Genomic DNA, 22,229 nt, shown 5'->3' with positions numbered 1-22,229 from the left:
TGTGATGTTGACTGTGAAGTTATTGAACATATACCCAGGTAAAACAATGGCAGCATGCCACGCTTGCTGGGCCAGATTGAGCGAGGCATGGGCTCCGTGGCATATCGCTAGAGCCAAGACGCTGGCCCTATTTGCTTGTACCGAAGCAGACTAACCACACAGATGCCTTGCTGTGTGATGGGAGATGGGAACTTGCCCTGCTACTTCCTTTGCTGACTCTGTTGAGTAACTGCAGAATGGCGTTCATGTTCCAGGACTGTTCAGGTTCCAGGCCAACTAGTGCCGGCCTTCCAAGCTTTGAAGGTGTGTTGATCTGGACCTGGACTTTTGGCCAGACCCTGGCTCTCTGATGGGCCCAAGTAGCAGCCCTAAAGTCTGGGGAAGCTGGCTCTGAATTTGGGTCCTGGGCTCATTCCTGCTGACAACTTTCCCCCTCAAAGAGAATCAGTCTTCCAGGTGGCCTCACAACAAAAGTAGCCCCAGAATGCTGCCCCACTAGAAAAGAGACCTAGAACTGTCCAACTCTTGAGCTGCCCTTTGTTGGGAACGGCTTGCGGAGATTCCCTGTGAGAACCTACAACTGAAAGCCTCGATAGCCTATCAACTGATCAGTGACTGTCTTTCTTCTGGCAAAGTCTCAGTCATTGCAGAAATCTAGGGGAGCATGGGAAGTGTTCTGGCCCCGCCCCTTCTGTCTGAGCCACTGCCCCTTCTGGGGTAGCCTGAGTCCACCTGAGAAATTTGTGAAGTGGTCTCCCTTCAAAAATTATTGTCCACCCCTGTTTTAGGCATTGTAGGCCCGATTCTGCCTTCTTTTACACCCCCTGGAATGTAAAGCAGTGTTGCCATCTTGAAATGTTCAAAAATCATAACTCAACCCCTCCCCCACTGATGTGATTTCCTTAAAAATACCCAGGAATCCAAGAGAAATAGATTTTGGCTCCTTTTTCTTTGCTCTCTGGTTTCTGAATCCTCCGGGTACAATTGTTACACGTGTTCAAGTTTTTCTCTGGAGTCACAATGTCCAAAAAGTTCCTTTTTTAAAGTAAATTCTTAAGCAATACTATGCGTCCAGTATCTGGGGGCTTTAAGAAAAATTCCAACCATTGTGAGACTTCTGATAAAAGGAGCCAGCAACACTGCGAAGTGAAGGCTCATTTGATTGATGGGTCAAATTCAGACCTGGTGTAATGGGGAAAAGGTATGCACAGTACCTTATGACAAAGTTAACAAGGGTTTGGAGTTTATCCTCTCCATAGAAAAAAATCCATCCAAGAAAAGTTAGAAAATATTTTTGCATTTCTTTCTTTTTTTATTAATACAACTGTAGTGAAGAAATATTTCTCTGTTTCCATTGGAAGGCAGTAACCAGCAAAAATTAATGAACCGTATTGGGGATGTCTGGTGCGAATGAAATGTGCACTGAGACATATTCCCCATACATTACCTCTACATACAGGAAAAGTTGGGGCAGTTGGAAAAAGACGGTCTCATTATTCAGTTGTTCACATTTAATTTCCCGATCATAATCAATGTGATTTACAAAATAAAGTCTGGAAAATTATTAGATTCATCACCGCAATAAATTATTCAGCAAAATGCCATCAGGTTGACAGGCAATACAATACTTTGATACCCGTAGGCAGGGGCGAGGTGCTGCATTTTTGCATTTGAAATCCAGGGCCCACATCCACAGCCAGTGTAAATCAGAGGAACTCTTATTGACATCAGCTGGGGATTCGTCCCAAGAGCTTTTAGCAATTGTGACTCCACCACTTCTTGATGTTTCCACTGGGCCAGGACCTTGCAGAAATCCAGTGTGTGGTCAGGAAAAATGAGTATTTCCCCAGGAAGAGATTTCAGTTTTTAGGGAAGGAGAAATTGCCAGCTTCATGGCCTTCTTTCCCTGTGGTGGTGGGAGCTGCAGGGAATAGCACCAATAGGCTTCAATGAGCAAAAGGAAAACACAGGCAAAGTGAAACCAGCGAGGTTCCATGGCAAGGGTCTAGGCCAGGAACTAGGCAGGATATTTACATAATAAAACGTTTCTCCTTGACCCCGTAAGGACTTCATAGCAGAGCTTGAGGGTCTATGGGTTTCTAATTGCCCTCATGCTTTGCGGGTCTGTACCTTGCAGACTGTCACAACTAATCTCTGTCATGACGTAAAACCTTATAAACCTGTGAGTGACCAGTTATCCAGACACTCCCCAGCCATGAGGAACATGCAATCCTGGTCCAATCTTTGTGTCTTGGGTCCGTCCATCTCTCATCTCTCCACTTCTGATTTCCTCCCTACTCTCTGTCGTGCCTCCACCCACCATAATCTCCCACAAACAGGCTGCAGATAAGCTTTTGCTTATAGTTAAGATGTGTGAGTATAATTAGGAGGCACGGACCCAGCCAGATTTCCAGCAATCACGCAGGCGAGATCTGTGTGGTATTTCAGGGTGCTGAGCAAATATTGTCCCCTCCCGATCTCTGTCCTTCCCAAGACCATTAGCTGAATCCCAGAACCATCACTCCATTCCCTTAACGCATGTATTGCTCCCATGACTCCCTTAGCAAACGTGCCGTGGTAGCATAATGGAGGAATTTGCTGCTTTGCCTCCTTCAGTTGCTGACACGGGGAGGGAATAATGATGCTGGGGTAAGAAACCCCAGCAGTACCCCAACATATGGAAAGTCTGAAATAGCAGGGAATTCCAAAGCACCAAACTCATCAAGGGGACCAGGCTGTGCTTAAATATTGTCACAGAGGGTTATTATACCCTGCCCACCCCGGTCTTTGGAATGATGCTTCCCAGAGAATTTCTAGCTCCATTAATGTTGGCTGAAATTTGGGACTATTCTGAGAAACTTTAAAGACAGCAGGAGGCCTCTCTGCCCATCATTCAAATGAGACATCTGTGTTGGCTAAGTCCGTTCTTTTAGTAATGTCTGGTTTGCTTTGAACCCACTCCGAGGCAGTAAAAAGTGGTCAAGTGCCACTTCACAGGCAAGCAGTCAAGGCAAATCTCAAGAGTCACTGGCAGGCACGAGTTTCAGTTCCGGCCCTTCATACGAGGACTAATGATTTCACTATGGTTTAACTCCCCGATATGTAACTCTCAGCTGGCCCACGGCACATGCTCTCTCTAGCTGCACAAAGCGAGCCTTTTGCGGTCTTCCAATAAACAAGCTGATGTGTTTGTGCCTGTGAATCCACTGACATCTTCCGTCTTCACTGGGACAGTCAGTCTGTTTTCCCCAGCACAGTCTTCCACAGGCTGGTTTCTTTCTGGGAGACTCTAGATGACTTCTTGTTTTGTGATGGTGGGTTGGGGGATTGAAGTGGGCTGTTTTGCTACAGTAGCGATGGCCCCGGGGAGCAGCTTGTATTGCTCAGGTCCTGAGCCTGCAGGCGGGGAAGGCTGTGGAGTTTCCGGAGTGGCTGCCGAAAGAAACACTGTGTTACAAAGGCAGTAGGAGAAGATGCTACAGGACTACAAGGACTCAAGCTGCAATATTCAAATCTGAATCCCAAATCCATATACTCCAGAGTTTGGGGAAGGGCTAAGGACTTGGGTAGGGATCCTTCTAGTGCTGGCACAGGCATCACAGATGGAAGAGAGGTCAACTGCTCTTCCGTGAAAACATGGTTTCCAGGGGCTACGCACAGTCTCCATATGTGTCTGCCCCTAGCATCGCTGGAGGAGTCCACAGCAACAAACACAGAATCAGGGGTTCTGGGCCTGCTTTTGACTCTGCACGGAAGACTCACCTTGTAGGTTGCATTTGAATGTCATCTCCAAGATCTCGCTTTGTGCTGTGGCCAAGCAGACACCCCCATGTTCAAGCCCCCTGATACGCAGGGTTCTTTGGACAGCAGGACGATGGGGAGGCCAAGGAAATTAAAACATTCACATACATTTTACTGGCTTTTCCCCAGATGTACAAGGTCTAGTCTTTGGGCACGTGATCTAATCAGCACTCAGGAGTCATGCACTAGGTTGGTCTATTAGGATGCATCTACACAGCACCCTACACTTGAAATAAGATATGCGATTTGCACTATGCAATTTGCGTATCTTATTTCAAAATGATTTAGAAATAGCTTATTTTGAAATTTGGCGCATTTACACAGCACCGAATTTCAAAATAACGCGCTATTTCGAGCCATTCCTTATCCCTTGTGCGACAAGATTTACCAGGATGATGAAATAGCGTGTCCGTTATTTCAAAATATGGGGTGGCTTGTGTAGACGTGGGGTAACTATTTTGGGATACCTTCATATCCTGACAGAGCCATGCAGTGTAGACGTACCCTATTAGTTGCCAAATTAGGGCTCCTGTAAAAACGACCATCTATTGGGGAGCCTTCCACTGAATCAAGCACTCGAGCTAATCGACTGCACTCTCCCCACCTCCCTGGGGGTCTGTCTCTGTCCTTCTGCAGAGGCACTTCTAGCAGGGCCATAGTATCTGACTTGCATTGCTGTAGCTTTGCCGTGTAGAAAATGCCACTCCTGGGGTGACCTGCCTGTTGTTTCCAATTCATACACATTCCATTTAGCTTAATTCCAAACAACCCAGGTCTGTCTTGGCAGCTGTCAGTGCTGCTAGGGATACTTACACATCTGCCCATTATGCAGCTGCGCGGGCATCGTGTTGGCTACGATGACGTTCGTCCCCAAGTTCTCCTGGATCAGATGAGGGTGCAGAGGGTGGTGAGCGTGCGGGGTTTCACTCGACGAGCCTAGAACCATTGCAGTGTCAGTAATCGCTGGCAGGACACAAGAGGAAAGGACTCGACTGTCCAAAAGAGCATAGATCTGGAGAGCCAAACGTGCACAGCCACGCCAGTGCTTCTAGGTGCACTATTGTTCAAATGATCGGGACACGTTCCCTCCCTGTCCTCCACTGAGACCTCAGTGCTGCTCTGCCTCTACCGTAGCAACACCATCTTCTCTTCTCTTGGGATTCCGGGGAAGAGCTATTTGCAGGGTCAGCAGAGGGGCAAACTGCTGCTCCACTCCATGCATTGCATCAGGTTAACTGAGCTTTCAGCAGCTAATAATAAAGCCAGGCCCTGCTTTTAACCATTCCCCTTTAACGCATGTAATGTTCTCATGACTCTCTTAGGGTATGGCTACACTAGCCACCTTAGTTCAAACTAGGGTGGCTAATGTAGTCATTTGAACTTGCAAATGAAGCCTGGGATTTAAATAACCCAGGCTTCATTTGCATGTTCCCGGGCGCCGCCATTTTTAAATGCCCGGTAGCTCGAACTACCTCCCCACGGCTACATGCGGCACGGACTAGGTAGTTCGAATTAACACTCTTAATTTGAACTACCGTTACTCCTCGTGTAGCTGTGGGCAGGTAGCCATACCCTTAGAAGGAAACAAGACTTAGGTAAGTAGCTGACTGTCTCTTGGGAGATGCATCCTCTGAAATGTGCACAGGGGTGATGTAAGGACAGAGGGGCAAATTGTCATGCTGTTGGGAACAGAACCTTCGCCGCCTGGAGCAACCTGAATGGAACTTGGGAGGGGCACCGGTTGCTGGAGGGAAGGATTTGGAGGAGGCACAAGAAGTCAGTCTGTGTGCTCATGGCTAGGAATGCTAACCTGAAGCTCTGTAAATAGCTGCATAAATCAGAGGCACTGACTTTCTGGTTTCCCCGGGGTGCTCAATCTCTGCTCCACTCCAGGCCTCACCCTCACTTCTCCCCTTCCCCCAATGATCCACCGTGCCTCTTCCCACTCTGTTTGGCCTTCTCCCCTGAGTGCGCTCTGCCCTCGCTCTGCCTCCACCTGTCCCCTTTCCTTTCCCTTCTTCCAGCAGCTCGCATGCTGGTCATTTGTGGGTGGGAGACCTGGGGGGGAGCTAATTAGTGGGGCTATCGGTGGGTGCTGAACCTTCACTATTTTTTTCCCAGAGGTGCGCCAGCCCCAGAGCACCCAAGGAGCCAGTGCCTATGGCATAAACAGCCAGCTGTATTTCATAGGAACGGATCACATAGTACGTGAAACACAATACAAGCTGCAGAGGGAGGGAATTACATCTAACGCAAGCTGCACCTTCTGAAGGAAGGTAAATGGTTAGCTTGGGTTGATCTGCTCAGCTCCCTGCCTCCGGAGGTCTGAACATAGACCTGGGAACCCAGGACTCTGCCCCCTCCCTTCTGATCCCTGCACCCTGTGACGAGAGGGTGATGGGGTTGTGCTGAGGATTAGGGCTGTAGAGGCTGTGCTCCGATACTCACCCCCCAGCAGCATTTCCTGCAGTAGGTTGTCAATCTTGGCCATGCCAAAGAGTTTGACAAACTGAATCTGCTCGATCATCTGCCAGGTGATGCTCTGCAGGGTGGGCAGCAGAAGCAGCAGCTCGCCAAAGCGGCCCCGCGAGTCGTACTGCCGGTCATTGATGTAATCCTCCAGGCTGACCTGCACCTGGTACCGCATCCTCTTGATCTTGGTGGGGTCGCTCAGCCCTTTGGCATCTGAAACAAAGCCCAAAATGAGAAATGGAAGGCGGTGTCCCAAAGGAGAGGCCCTCTCTAGGGCAATGAGCTGGGGGCTCAGCCTGCCACTGGCTCTCTCTCTGGCTCCCTGCAGTCTGGTTTTAGAGACATTCATGGCTCCTTTTCGAGGGCTGAATTCTCCCCTGCACCCAGGCTTGGCTTGGCACAGAGGCAGGAGCCATCAATAAGGCAGTCATGCCTCCATTGTTCTGCACCAACCTTGCCTCAGCATCACAGAACCATGGAACTGGAAGGAACCTCGAGAGGTCAAGTCCAGTCCCCGGCCCTCACGGCAGGACCGAGCTCCGTTGGTGCTGCCTAAGGGCTGTGCTAGCACCACTAATGCACCTAACGCTAGCACAGCTCCACTCTGCCACCTCCAGACCTGCCTCAACCCCATCCTCACCTGGCACCCCCTCCCCACCATGCAGGAGGAGGTGCTGAGCTGGCACAAGAGCCGTGTTCTCCAGCCTTAGATGAGGAGAGAGCTCTCCTCCACAAGGGGAATCTCCGCTGGGCATTTAATGCTGGATTCTAGCCTGTGTGCCATTTGGGCAGCACAAAATACCTCTACCCTCCTAGAGAGTCTTAGATTGGTAGGACTGGAGGGGACCTGGAGAGGTCAGTGAGAGTTCGTCTACATTGCGCCGTAGCTCGAAACAATTTGAGCTATGCAAACTGTGTATCTTATTTCAAAATAGCTTATTTCATACTATGGCGCTGTGTAATAACCCGCTATTCCAAAATGTCCCTTGCTCCTCATGGAATGAGGTTTACAGGGATGTTGGAATAACAAGCCCGTTATATTTCAAAATAACGGACTTGCTGTGAAGACGTGGGCTACTCTGGTATCCTGAAATAGCATTGCAGTGTAGACGTAGCCTTAGTCCTGTCTCCGGCACTCATTGCAGGACTAAGTATTATCTAGATTAGTGGTTCTCAGCTTATTTGCCATTGTGTTATGTGAGCTGCATTTAATACTACCTGTATGGCCTTGAGGCTGTAACATGGGCTGCAGCTGTGTGCTGATTGGGTCGCAAGTTGAGAACCAATGATCTAGACCACCCCTGACAGATGTTTGTCTAACTACTCTTAAAAACCTCCAAAGATGGAGATTCTACAACCTCCCTAGGCAATTTGGTCCAGGTCTTAACCACTCTAGCAGTTAGGAATTGTGTCCTAATGTCCAACCTAAATTTTCCATGCTGCGATTTAAGTCCACTGCGTCTTGTCCTATCCTCAGAGGTTAAGAAAAAACATTTTCCTCTCCCCTCTTTCCAAGGGTTTTTCGGTACTTGAACACCATTATCACGTCCCCTCTCAGTCTTCTCCAGACTTAAACCACATTTTTTCAATCTTCCCTCTAGACCTTTAATCGTTTTTATTGCTTTTCTCAGGATTTTCTCAATTTTCCCACATCTTTCCTGAAATGTGATGCCCAGAATTGGACACAACATTCCAGTTGAAGCCTTATCAGCATGGAGTAGAGGAGAAGAATGACTTCTCATGTTTTGTCCACAACACTCCTGCTAATACATTTCAGAATGCTCTTTGCTTCTTCCTCTTCCTCTTCCTTTTTTTTGGGGTGGGGGGCAGTTACACTGTTGACTCATATTTAGCCTGTGATCCACTATTAAAACAAGATCCCTTTCCGCAGCACTTCTTCTCACACGGTTATCCCCCATGTTGTATGGGTGCAATTGATTGCTCCTTTCTATGTGGGGTATTTTACACTTGTCCAAACTGAATTTCATCCTAGTGACTTCAGACAATTTCTCCAGTTTGTCCAGTTCATTTTCAATTTTGACCCTATCCTCCAAAGCACTTGCAACCCCTCCCAGCTTGGTATCGCATGGTCCACAAATGTTGTAGGTGTGCTTTCTGTGTCACTGTCCAAATCACCAGTGAAAATATTGAACAGAACTGGACCCAGATCTGATCCCTGCGGGACCCCGCTCGATAAGTCCTTCCAGCTTTACTGTGAGACTCTGTCTCCTACACTGATGGTTCAGCCATTGCCTGGCCATGGATCCACAGTCCTGCCCCTTCAGAATTGCTCAGACACTCCACTGCATTCTCCGCCCCTTGATATAAGGGCTGGGTGTGGGGTGGCACTAGCTCTGCCCCAGTTCGGTCGGGACTGGTGTGGTATATCGGTATGCAGACTGGCCACTGTTACCGGCATTTTCCCAGAGCTCGCTAATTACAATCCCTTGGCATTGTCAGCCAGGGGTGCTGCTTTTTTAACTGTATCCACGGGGGTCAAACTCCTCTGTCATGATAGGCCCAGCACTATCTCACTCTATCCAAATGCCAGAAACCTGCAAGGAGACACAGCACCCCAGAAGGGACGTGGGGCTCGGAAAGCACTGAGAAAACCACCCTGAGAAAATCAGATCCTTCCCACCGACACTGCACGAAAAGGCTGGGGCACTGGCGCACCTGAGAACAAGGAGAAGCTATTGTGAGGTTGCTCCTGTGAATTTTATAAGAGGAGACCCTCTCTGAGGGCTGATTGCTGAAGGTTTGGGCCTACCTGGGTCAAAAAAAACGATGGCTTTCAAGCAGGCATATTCATTGTCATCAATCTGCAGCTCCTGGAATGGCAGGACCAGCTCATCAAGGATTCGGATGGCCACCCGGCTCACCTCCACCAGCTCAGGGCAGTTCCGCGGGATTATGCGGTCATTCCCTTTAGGGGCACAATAAAACTGTAGCCTCAGCCATCCCTGCTGCTCATGCTCACACCAGCAAGGAGGAGGCCCCCGAGGGACTCAGACTGTATTACATCCACCCAGGCCCACTGAAAGAGGGGGGCAAAAGGGGCAGTTGCCCCAGGGCCCAGTGATTCAACGGGGCCTGGGGCTCTTAGGGTGGCTTGGAAAAGTGGGGGTCCTGTGCGGCAAGCTCAAGGCCGTGCTGGAGGGGGGCACTGCAGTCTGGGCAGTGCTGAGGGATGCAGTGCTTGCCCCCAACCCTTCCACCTGAGGCCCGGCCCATTCCAGGAGTGCAGAGGCAGCCCCTGCCCCAACACATGCACACACACCTGGCCCAGGGAGCCGGCATGGATGTCAGCTTCCCTGAATCCACCTAGACTTAGAATGGTGACCAGGACTTCACACAATCACTGCTCACCCTGCATGACCAAGGCTGGGATGAACAGTGGCGTGTGAGTGTAAATGGGGACACATCATTGTGGCCTCTTGAATCTACAAGCACCCAGGATCCTGTGTAGGGCTGAGCGCCACCCCCTGAAATCCCAAACTTTGCTAGAGAAAAGCCTCAAGCCCTTCCTGATTCCTGGACACTTATCAGCAGGGCTAGCCAGGTCTTGAGACCATCTGTTAGTGAACCAGTGGCCTGTGGTTGGCACATTCGAGCTGACATCACTTCCCACCGAGTGTTGATCTGGGTGCCTCCTGCTGGCTCTTGAGCATCACAAAGGTGCTCCCCATGCGTGGACCATGCATGGGACCGGCATCTTTACTCTGGGAAAGGACGCTGCAACATGCTAGTGGGTCCCTAGGGAGCACAACTGCCCTGGGCTTTTATTTACCACAGAACAGGACTAGACCCGTCTGGGACAAGTAACGTTTCCCCTTCCACCCATCCCTTAGCAGCAAATGGGCCTGTTTCTGGATACACGCCATCCATCTTCCTTCCCTGTAGCGGAAGGGATGTGCTGGCCATAAATGCTGACCTATGTTATCCAAGCAGCCTTGTCTCACTCTGTTACTGGACAAAGGAAGGAAAAACAAGCTACAAGGAAAAGGTGAATGAAGGTGGATCCCTGCTTTGCTTCCCACTTGCACTGCGGCCTCTTTTCACCACTCTGGCAGCATGATGGGGTCTTCATGTGGGTGTCAGGCACCTAGAGGCCCCTCTAGCCTACTGAAGCTTATGGTGGAAATGTGAACCGAGCCCTTAGAACGGAAGCACCAACCAAACTCCAGGGCAGGGCCGGGTTCCCTGGGGATGCAAGAATTCTGACCCAACATGACATATGACAAAAATGACACAGGCCAAAACAAACTGCCCATCCCCTTCAAATCCATAAATAGGATGCTCCTAGGTGAGTGTCTCCTGCTTTGCGAGAGGAAGCAGCAGCACGCTGGCACCGAGGAGAAGTCGTTTACCTAATAGCAAGATGTCTTTGAACACCATGGACCTCTTGGCAACTCCCAGGAGCAGGTGTTCCCCTGCATGTGCCCTCAGCAATGCCACCTGCAAGGACAGAGACATATTCTCAGGGTGAGTGGGAGAAGGGGGGCAGGTGCTTTGATTCCAGTGCCCATCCCTGTCTTATGTATGTCAGGGCAGAGGAGCGGGGTCCTCTCTCCTGTTACATGGAGGGGTTCTAAAGAGGGGATCCAAACACAATGTACTCCTGCATCTCACTGCTTCTTAGGCACAGCACCTCCAACCCCTTAGCCAGGGAGCCAACCACCTGAACCAAAAGATGCTCACGATACTATCCCAGCACCTGAAACGCCCAGTGACAAGTCACCGGGAAGAAGAAATCCAAGCAAGCTGGACTGGTGCAGACGAAGGAGAAAAGAGAGATGGCATCACCTCACAGAGCAGACAGTCACTGGCTCCGGAAGGGACAGCTGACAAGCAAGGATCAAACACCCCAGACTGCGACCCAGCCTGGTGGGGGGTTGTCTGCTGCTGACAGCTACCTCACTGGGATGCAGGGGGGTTGTCTTTTTCTCAGACATCGGCAACCCTCACAGAGATTGTCACACCAGTACAAAGGCATTGGCTGGTATAGCATTGGATGCTCACACCAGAGGGGCAAAGTCACGTTTGCATGGCACGTGCTGGAGGAGTCAGGGAGCAGGGTAATTCATGCAAGGGAAGAGGGTAGTTTCCATTTCACATTCTACATCATGACACTGAATTGGATCATTTCCGTGTCACCCCTATATTCCACCAGTGGGAGGGGCTATGGTCTCATGCTCCTCATCTCACCAGGAATGGGGTGACCATCTTGTGCCTTACATCCCACCAGGAGTGGGGTGACCATCACATGCCTTACATCCCACCAGGAACGGGGTGACCATCTCGTGCCTTACATCCCACCAGAAGTGGGGTGACCATCACATGCCTTACATCCCACCAGGAATGGGGTGACCATCTTGTGCCTTACATCCCACCAGGAGTGGGGTGACCATCACATGCCTTACATCCCACCAGGAACGGGGTGACCATCTCATGCCTTACATCCCACCAGGAATGGGGTCATCATATCACATGATATGTCCCACCGGCATGTGGGGTCATCATCTGGTCATTTGCTCCCTGCCCCCGTGGCAATGGACAGTTTGGCCCAACCAAGGCTCAGAGATGTTTTTCTGTCCTGGTGTTAATGATTGACGTCTTTTATTTTACACCCCTCAGTGGTTCCTGAGAATGTCCTGGATCTTTTGCCCCACTTCTGTTAACAATTTCAAAGCTTTTGTAGAAACAAAGGTTAACTATTGGACAATGTGGCCCAGCTGCTTCTTAATAGCTAGCCAAGGATCTTGACTGAAGAAAACAACTATTAAACATTAATGGAGAGACTTGGAAAAGTGGATCCTGATGGGGCTGGTCTATCTTCTATGTGCTGAACAAACAGAGGGAGAGAAGGAGAATGAAGCGACAGAGCAGGGACATATCACAGATTTCAGGGTGTTTATCTCTCAGCCTCAGATGAAGCCCAGGGAAGCCTCACTCCACCATAAATGCTAAGAGCATGCAAACTGTGAGAACAAAGCTCTGATTAGAAAAGATGCTGACACTTGAGGGTACAAAGGGTTCATGCAAATAATTAGGACAGGGACTCCTGCAATGCTTCAAGGTGCTGGGAAGCCCTCATTTGTGCAACACAATGTGAAGTGCATGGGCAGAGGGCCAGATGGGTGTAGTTACCCAATTTGTTGTGTAACACAGTGGTTGGTGCCTACCTGAGCTGGTCAAAACCAGAATTTCCATTCTGCAGGGAATTCTGAACTGGGCAGGGGCTCACATGCACTTTTGCTGCTATGTTTCTCTGGTTGTGGCTTTCATACTGTCATGGGTCCATCCTTCTTTGACAATACGGGTCTAACAGGGTTGGTTATTCTTTTAATGTGCATTTCAGAAAAAAAAAACACCCAGTGATCTGCTCAGTGAGATTGCCGAAGGGGTTTTAACTAGCTGAGCATTCTGACTTTCTAAATATTCTAATTCTTGGATCTTTAAAAACTACCTCCAGACCTGGAGCTCACTGGGCTGATCTCTGCTCCCGGATGGAAAAGTTTGTGAACCAAACAGCAATTAACTTAGAGAATTCCTACTGTGCCATGAGAGGTGCTGCAAATCCTCCACAGAAATGGACTCTGACTAGTTTTCCTTGTATACCCTCCCCTTCATGGTTGTGTATTTTGAGCAAGTGTACAAATACACAGGTGTCTCTGCATTTTCACCTCTTCATCAGTTGCATGCAACTTTGAAATATAGCACTTAACACTGAGCATTTCCTTGTGCCATTGAGGCTGCTTTAGGGCGTGTCTAAAGTCTGACTGCAGCTTGCGTAGACAAACTCAAGATAGCTTCAGTCTAGCTAGTGTGGATACCAATAACAATATACAAACTTTCCTGGAATTCTGGCTGTGGGTGGCCAGCTGTGCTGATGCCCGGGCAGCCAGCCCTTCACTGTTCCTGGAGCTGAGCTAGCTAGATTTAAACTAGCTAAGGTATGTCTGAAATTATACTCTGCTGGCCTGGCAGTGTAGATATGCCCTTAGCTCTAATGATTTATTTCTTACAGGGGGAATGCAGAGCTCTGTTCGCTGTTCTTCGAAAGTAAGCTCCTTTAATATCTTGCTTTAAATACAGATTGAACCTCTCTAGTCCAGCACCCTTGGGCCCAGATCAGTGCCGAACCAGAGAATTTACTCAACCACGGGAGGTCAATATTGTCTCTCAGCATCGCCAACACTTCCACTGTTTACTGGACTCTCAAAAGACTTTTGGGGTAAATTAGAGCTAAATAACAGCACACTGAGAGTCAGAACTAGTGGCTGTTAAACTTTATGGGAACACAGGAAACTTGGCTACACCCATGATAAGCGGACATCCATCTAACTAAAATCATGCCGGACCCCAGATGTAGCCAGTCCAGAGAGAGCCGGACTAGAAAGTTTCAACCTGTATACATATATTTGTAATAATTCAGGCAACAAAAGATGCTGCAGTTGATTTGGGATCTTAAACACCTTTTCAATATAATTTATAAATCACTATCAGTAACCAGGGCTTGAAAAATAATACAATCTACTCACCCGGGGCGAGTAGATTGTAACCCGGAAGAGCCGGGTTCGGGCAATCTGCACATGTGCAGAACGATCTGCGCATGCGCAGATCACCGGGCAGCGCGGCTGGCAAGTGGGGCTCGTCGCAGTACGGCGATCCCTGTCAGTAACAGTTTGCACTGACACCATGAAACCACAGGGATGACTGAATTAAGAGAGATTTTTAAAAACCTTGGATAACAAAAAGGCCTTCAAACTTTAAACCAATATGCTGTATCTAATCAGTCTAATTATCCCAGACATTTGTATAGTACTTTGTTTGCAAAGTGCTGTAGTAGCATTAACCATTGATTCACCAATCATCTGCCCATACAAAATTTTGCTTTCAAAATGTGTGCATGATTATGTGTCTAGTTTTAGCACCTTGTTATAACAATTGTGCAAACCGTCTGCTTAATTGCACATGCAAATGGCTGTATTGTATCGTGCAGTTATCTGATCTGCTTGTACAGTTGTGGTTAGAAAACAAGGTGCAATTTCTTTGCAGCTCTGGGCCATTTTTCTTGGCAACAGATTAACCTCTATTGGAAAGTGTGAGGGGAGGTCAAATGGCAGCGCTAACCTGATCATCTAAGGGAAGCTCGCAAAAAGCCGGGATGTACTTGGCCCACTCCACCAACACCAGCAACTGCTGCTTCATGGATTCACACACATCTGTTATGTTCGCAATCGTCTTCCCTCGGATATCTCCGTTGATCACGGAAATTGGCGACGATATCTGCAAGCATGAAAAGGGAACCATGTAGCATCTTCATACCTTAGAGTTAGTGGAGCCAGAGATAGGAAAGTCCCCAAAACTGGGAAGACCCATGAATAGGGTTGCCAGATACTTTCATGCAAAAGAAAAAAAAAAAGGAGACCAAACTTGTTGAGAAAAAAAAAAGGAGTCGCTGCCAGAAGACGCAATTACTGGACTGTCTGGGTGAAAAACCGGACATCTGGCAACCCTACTCATGAAAAAGGAGGGCAGTGTCTTTTCTTTCTTTCCTGATCTACTATGTAGGTTTGTGGCTCCAAGGCTGTGTCTACACTGCACCCCTTTTCCGGAAAAGGGATGCCGATTAGACAAGTCGGAATTGCAAATGCCGCGGGGGATTTAAATATCCCCCGCGGCATTTGCATTTACATGGCTGCCGCTTTTTTTCCGGCTCGGGGTTTTGCCGGAGAAAAACTCCAGTCTAGACGCGATTTTCCGGAAAATAAACCCTTTTCCAGAAGATCCCTTATTCCTACTTGTCTAATCGGCATCCCTTTTCTGGAAAAGGGGTGCAGTGTAGACACAGCCCATGAGTTTAATCAAAGAACAGATTAAAAGGCAGGCAGATGTCAATGAAACCAAGTGCTTTTTCCTCCTTTGTATAGCTGAGACATCATTGACAAGATGTTATCTCCTAGCAACTTTGCTATCTCTAAAATAGGCCCAGAATGGGATGCTGGATCAGTATATATGTCCCCCTCCCAGAATCTTGGGGTTGGGATCTGGATTTGCCTTCTTGATTGCTAGGGTAGCCAGGTGTCTGGTTTTCGCCCGGACTGTCCATTATTCGGGTCCCCTGTCTAGTAAAAAAAACCCAGAAAATACCAGACATGTGAAATGTCCAGTATTTCCTGTTTCCCTCGGATGGAAGCCCGGCGGGAACAATTTTCCTCTGCTGCGTCTGGCAGGAGAGGGGGAGCGAGGAGCATGGGGCCATTTAAAGGTGCAGTGCCCTTTTTTTGTTTGTTTGTTTTGCTTAACAACGTTGGTCTCCCCCTTTTTTTTCTCAACAGAATTTTTTCCCGGTGGTTTTTTTTTGGAGAGGGGGTCGGCATTTTTTGTTAAACCATCTGGCAACCCTGTTGATTGCAGGAGGAAGTGAATGAAAAACATCAACAAAACCCAGTAACACCCCTTGTCAATGTGTCATTCCCTGACCATTCTTGAGCAATCTGTAAAGCATGCGAGCAACATGCCCAGTGTCAAGAGCCAGTCGGGTTTCAGTGGATTTACACCAGAGCCCAATGTGGCCCATACATGAGTCTGTCATTTCTTCACCACGGTCACTGGTACAAACCCAGCCGCCCTTCAGCAGAGAGCATCAAGGCCAGAGTTGATGCTAGTGAAAAAACTTCTCCCCATCAGTGAGGGCTCAGAGAGCTACCCTACCTACTGTGATAGCCATCTCCTGCTCCCTCAAAAAACAGGGCCATGACTGCCTCTGCGTGGCTTTTTCATTAATGTATTGAATGTAGCGCCTGATTCTCCTCCCATGCTGAACAAAATCAGAAGTCTCTCCAAGAAACTCAGTTACCCAGCTGGGAAGTAGGTTTAAGTGAGATTAGAACCAGGACATTTATATTTAAAATCCTCATTTGAAATGCTGAGGCTCCAGTTTAAAGGTAGAAACATTTTGCCAAACTGCACATCTGCGAATATGCCCACAAAAATACACTGTGCATCCAATTTGCATGCAGAATTACTGTGACTGCTAAGGCCAGTGGGGCCATTTGACTTGCAAATGAGTGATCTGGCACTTCTTCATGCGCAGAGGAGCTCCATTTTCATGCAAAGGTGCAACAAACTGGCATGCCAATCAAATGCAAAAGTGCGTGTGTAACACACAACTTTTGGGTGTGGTGCACTGTCCCATCTAGTGGCACTGAGACTACTTATAGAGAGAAGAATGAGTCTGCTCTACAGCCTTAGCTGTAGCTCATGGCTTTTAGCTCATGCAGTAGAGTCTCATGCACTAAGCTCCAGAAGTCCCATGTTCAATTCCGCCTGCTGGCAGGGGCAGATGATGATTTTGCGGGGCCCAGGGTAGCACAATTTCGTGGGGGCCCCCCTTTGACACGGTGCATGTGCGGGGCTTCTTGAAGCACAGGGCCCGGGGCGGCTGCCCCGCTCGTCCTGCCCTATATCCGCCCCTGCCTGCTGGCGTTACACATGCACATGTTGCATGCATAGTTGCACACTCGGCTTGTTTCAAAATCTGGCTTTAATCACTAGTTTTTCCTCATGCCTTTGTGAGTGATTAACCAGACCCACCACTTTCTTCCTTCTGCCCTCTGGAATCCCGGACAGCATCAGCACTTCCTGTCCTGTCCGTCCCAGCACTTTCACAGACCTGGCTCCCTTTTTCACAGAGTGGCCTCATTAAGGAAATCTGGTTCGAAAGGCACCTGTATTTTTTTTTCCCAGGGTGTATTTCTTGGAACCTCTCCAGCTCTGGAACTGTTATTGAATAAATAAGATTGTAAAAATCTCACCATGTATTACCCTAATCAGGGAGCGAGGAAGGCTTAGCAAATAAACCCAGACCTCTGGGTGAGTGACCTGAGAGCCCAGAGAAAGCTGCTCCTCAGCAATATCTTGTTCTAATTAGCCAGGCATATAAAAATTACTGATTCGAGTACTAAGGTATTCAGTGTTTAACGATTTTGCAGGCACTCAGCCTGGGTGGGTTTCTTCATGCTTTATCGGCAGACCTGACTCAACAAGAGATCGTGCTGCTTCAGGACATCCAGCCTCACTGTAAAATGTTCCTCCTTTGCAACCCTTCATCTCACCTTGCAGCACAGAGCGCGATGCTATTTGTACAGGGCTCAAAAATGTGCTAGGAGCCTCGCAGAATAAAAAGGACGTGGTCCCAGATTTTCAGACACAACTCACAATTGGGGGTGCGTCGGACTAGTGCTGGGAAAATCAGTGGGGGCTCCTGAATCTGAAAACCAGCCATCTGCACCCGAGCACCCGGAGTCTGAGATGGAGACACCCCAAATCACTAGTGACTTTGGGAAACATTGGCCACATATTCTACACAGTACCCCACGGAGCGTACCGCTGGCTAGGTGGGGGAAGAGGAAAGGAATGAAAAAGAGGGCAATGATAAGATCACATGGTTACTCACTAGGGACTCAATCCTGTAGGCTGCTGAGCATTCCTTTGGGATCTCGAATGCCCTCAACTCCCTTTGAAGCCAGGATGCTCGGCAGTTCTCAGGATCAAGCTCTAGGGCAAGAGTGGGCAATAAGCGGCCCTGGTGGGCTGCTGGCATTTTATTTACCTGTGCATCTGCAGGTACAGATGCTTGCAGCTGCCATTGGTTGGAGTTCACAATTCCTGGCCAATGGAAGCTGCAGGAAGTGGTGTCCCGGTCTGCACTGCTTCCCACAGCTCCCATTGGCCAGGAACAGCGATCTGCTGTGAGCAGCTCTACCTGTAGATGCGCAGGTAAATAAAATTCCGGTGAAACCCTGGTGAAACATGCCCAGCCCACGTGGACTTGGAATTGTGTAAATAAGGCAATTTTCTGATCTACTGCCCATTCCAAAAAACAAAACACAACAATATACCTCTCTAGTCCAGCATACTGGGGATCCAACTGGTGCCAAACCAGAGAATTTGCCAAACCATGGGAGGTCAATATTGTCTAGCAGCAATTACCAAAACTTCCACTGCTTCTTGGGCTCTTAGAAGACATTTAGGGGTAAATTACAGCCACTGAGAAACCAGGACTGGTGGCTGTAAACAAATTTTATGGGACCGTGGAAAAACTGGCCACACCCATGATAAGTGGACATCCAGCTCACTAAAATCATGCTGGACCACGGATGTTGCCAGACAAAAAAGTGCCGACTAGAGAGGTTCAACCTGTATTGTTTCAAACTGACCTAAACTCAAACATTTTCAAAATTTCTGGTAAACAAAAAGGAAAAAATACTTCCAGATCAAATTAAACATTTTGTTCATTGTCAGGCTGTTACAAATTTGTTATATTTGTAAATGAAATTGAAATAAAATTCAGAACAAAAAGGCATTTCAAATACAAAATTGAAAATAAAACGCAATTTTTTCAGAATCTCTTGTTAGGTTGTTTTTTGTTTTGGTTTTTTTTGAAGGGACAAGTTTGTTTTTGTTTGTTTTACTGAAACCATTTGACACAAACATGTGAAATATTTCAGTCAACCCAAATCTATATTTATCAGTGAAAAAAGTTATGGACAAATATTGTCACCCTGTTGCGCTTGTACATGCTTTGATGCTTCTGTTAGTTTTCCCCTTTCCCCTTCTTTATTTATCCTCCCTCCATCCTTTCTTAGAAGAAATTTGAACGAAGTGAGGGGAGAGTTTGGCATGGAGATTTTGGAAGATCATTCCAAGTATGATCAGCAACATACTTGGTGATACCTATCAAAGCAGATAAAGACCTGTGTGGATTGAGACTGACAGTGTGGGCACAGCAAAGAGGGCAAGGAGCGTGCTTAAGGAGAACAGGTCTGAGATGGGCTGAGTCATGCATGGCCTTGCCAGATGACCTCCCTTGCATTGCAGTGGTAATGGTTTGAAATTGAATGACTTCCTTGTATTATGTCATTGGTGTTAAGGCTTGATGTTGCCAGTGCTTTAGATTCAGGTTGTCTCCATTGGTGAGGAGACTGTGCGAAATGCTTTCTGAGCTGGCAGCCAAAATGGAACATCCTTAGTGTTTGCCTTTCCTGGAATTCTGGGGCTTGGTTCTTCCCAGACAAAGTCAAGCCGTTTATTTATTTATTCATATTCTTAAACAAATTTGCTTCTTCCCAAGCCCTTTTCTGTGAATGTTCTAGCAAACGAGTGAGTGTGCTGGCAGGACTATTTACAGAAACAGAATTTTAAGCATCCCTTGAATTCATAGTCACAAGTATTTGCACCGGAAGCCTGATTCCAAGAGTTATTCAGGGAGTAGAAATAATACCATACAACCTATGGGCCAAATGGTGTAAGAGCATAAGGATGGCCAGGCTGGGTCAGACTCTCTAACCCAATATCCTTTGTCTGTCAGGGTACATCTAAACTACATGGCTCCGTCGATGGAGCCATGTAGATTTGTTTTTTTTGGCAAAGGCAAATGAAGCCGCGATTTAAATGATCGCGGCTTCATTTAAATTGACATGGCTGCCGCGCTGAGCCGACAAACAGCTGATCAGCTGTTTGTCCGCTCAGCATGCAAGTCTGGACGCTCCCCTGCCGACATCAAAGCCCTTTGTCGGCAGCCCCGGTAAACCTCATCCCACGAGGAATAACGGAGCTGCCGACAAAGGGCTTTGATGTCGGCACGGGAGCGTCCAGACTAGTGCGCCGAGCGGACAAACAGGTGATCAGCTGTTTGTCGGCTCAGCGCGGCAGCCATGTAAATTTAAATGAAGCCGCGATCATATAAATGGCAGCTTCATTTGCCTTTGCCTATGTGTCTTATCTACATGGCTCCATCAATGGAGCCATGTAGTCTAGACACAGCCTCAGTGACCAATGCCAAATACTCTGGAGAGAATGGTCTCAGTGATTCTTCTCCTTTTGTCCAGGGCCAGTTTCTGGCAGTTGGAGGTTTATGGACACTTGGACCATGGGGTTGTCTCCCTGATAATCTTGACTAAAAGCCACTGATGGACCCATCCATCATGAACATTTCTAGTTCTTTTTTTTTCTAGTTCTTCTTTGGTTTTTCCCGTAACATAAGAACTAGGGGTCTCCAAATGGAATTAATAGGTAGCAGGTTTAAAACAAACAAAAGGAAGTTTTTCTTCACGCAGCACACAGTCAATCTGTGGAACTCCTTGCCAGAGGATGTTGTGAAGACCAGGACTTTAACAGGGTTCAGAAAAAAGCTAAATACATTCATGGAGGATAGGTCCATCAATACTTATTGGCCAGGATGGGTAGGAATGGTGTCTCTAGCCTTTGTTTATCAGAGGCTGGAAATGGGTGACAGGTGAAGGATCACTTGATGATACCCTGGTTCTGTTCACTCCCTCTGGGGCATCTGGCATTGGTCACTGTTGGAAGACAGGATGCCAGGTTAAATGGACCTTTGGTCTGACCCAGTATGGCCGTTCTTACGTTCTTATGAACCCAGTTATACTTTTGGCCTTCACAACATCCTCTGGGAATGAGTGGTGCATTGTGTGAAGTGCTTCTTTTTATTTTGTTTTAAATCTGCGGCCAATAATTTTATTGGGTGTCAGCCAGGATGGCTCCACTGATTTCAGTGAAGATACACCACCTTATATCAGGCTGAGGATGTGGCACTTTGTGTCCTGTCAGTACAGCTGAAAAGTGAAGCACTTGCAGCAACCTGTTCATCAGTCATCTTCAGACCAACAGTTATACAAGGGTTGGTTTCAATAACAACCATGCTTGAGAAAAATGGAGTTGAGTTTGCACAGATAAGTAACAAAAATAACCTCAAGGTGGAAACCCTTGAATCAGTGAAGACTTATTCACCTGGCTCTGCTGAACACTTTGTACCTCGTGCTTTAGCACTAGGCTAAGAGGAAAGAAGAGGTACCTGTTGTGCAAGGACTTCTGCTTGCAGTAAGACATTGATGGAAGGCAAACTGCTGTCTTCATAACTGGAGCGCCGGGTGCTGATTCGATCACGTTCATTTTGTACAGCTGCAAGATAGTACATTGGCTCAGCTGGACCTCAATCATGAGTGGGTGTATCAAACACCACCACACTCTGTTGGTGCTACCGCTACACACGACATCCTCAGCTTTCTTTAGCCAAGGCTTTGCAAATATAGCGTGGGAGAAAGGAGAGGAAGCGGCTGAATCATGTTTTACACACAGAGAGCCTGATTTTCAAACATTGGTGACTGACATTTGGTGCCTAATTCAACATTGGAACTCTCCTGGGGGCCTAAAATGGATGTTTGGACCTCTTGGTACTGAGCTGTTTCAGAAGATAAGGGCCTGACTCAGCTCTCACTGGGTGATAATCTGCTTCCCAGGGCAGAAACGGGTGTCCTCCCTTGGCCCCATGCCACTGTGCCAGTTTTTTAAAGGAACTTCTTAAGCCATACATGAAAAATGCCCATATGCCCTTGTTCGCACTCAGAAACCCCCACCGTGACTTGTGACAACAGGCTCTCATACAAACTCTCCCCCCAACCAAAGCTGGGAGCAAGTAGATTTGCTGGCCATAATCTCAGAAGCCTTTGAAAATGTGGCCAATACAGCTTGGCCTTCATGCAGCACAACAACGTACAACGGTGCTTTGAGGAAGCCCCTGTATGCTAGAATGACAGAGGAAATGAAGGTGGTGTTACTGCCAATCGTTACTGTGTGTGCATCTGCAGCAGCTATTGACAGAGCCTCTAAACTCAGTTAGGTCTGAGACTGAAGAGTGTCGTAATGACAGGGATGTTTCTTTCTCATGTATCCCCCTGCTTGGTTTGTTCTATAAAGGACTTACACTGTACGTCTAAGGGGTGTCAGCAGGCTGCTCTTGGAGCAAAAATGCTGAAGTGGTGAATTCCAGTATCTGGTTACGATTGTAACCCTGGGTAGGCAAACCATGTTGGAAAAGATACAGTCATGCAAGCAATCGGCTAGAAGAGGCTATTGATCCACCGTATCAC

The 22,229-nt window shown here is 47.8% G+C and overlaps 1 protein-coding gene across 3 annotated transcripts in view; it reads right to left on the bottom strand.

The window, feature by feature from the left end:
- Positions 1–1,289: 1,289 nt before the first annotated feature.
- HNF4A (hepatocyte nuclear factor 4 alpha) overlaps positions 1,290–22,229 on the bottom strand; it is a 79,496-nt gene continuing 58,556 nt past the window's right edge. For 2 of the 3 annotated variants that reach the window (XM_075901253.2, XM_075901252.2), the window contains exons 4-10: positions 21,155–21,261; positions 14,410–14,565; positions 10,644–10,731; positions 9,044–9,199; positions 6,250–6,486; positions 4,615–4,764; positions 1,290–3,432 (exon numbers count right to left, since the gene is read on the bottom strand). In XM_075901253.2, the coding sequence (XP_075757368.2) occupies positions 3,290–3,432; positions 4,615–4,764; positions 6,250–6,486; positions 9,044–9,199; positions 10,644–10,731; positions 14,410–14,565; positions 21,155–21,261 (1,037 nt within the window). In that variant the 3' untranslated portion in view covers positions 1,290–3,289. The remainder of the gene's footprint in view (positions 3,433–4,614; positions 4,765–6,249; positions 6,487–9,043; positions 9,200–10,643; positions 10,732–14,409; positions 14,566–21,154; positions 21,262–22,229) is intronic. The other variant, XM_006132241.4, reaches the window with a different exon arrangement.

Source organism: Pelodiscus sinensis, chromosome 17, assembly GCF_052426305.1.
Source record: "Pelodiscus sinensis isolate ZL-2025 chromosome 17, ASM5242630v1, whole genome shotgun sequence".
Lineage (NCBI taxonomy): Eukaryota > Metazoa > Chordata > Testudines > Trionychidae > Pelodiscus > Pelodiscus sinensis.
This window is presented reverse-complemented; position numbering and strand designations above follow the sequence as displayed.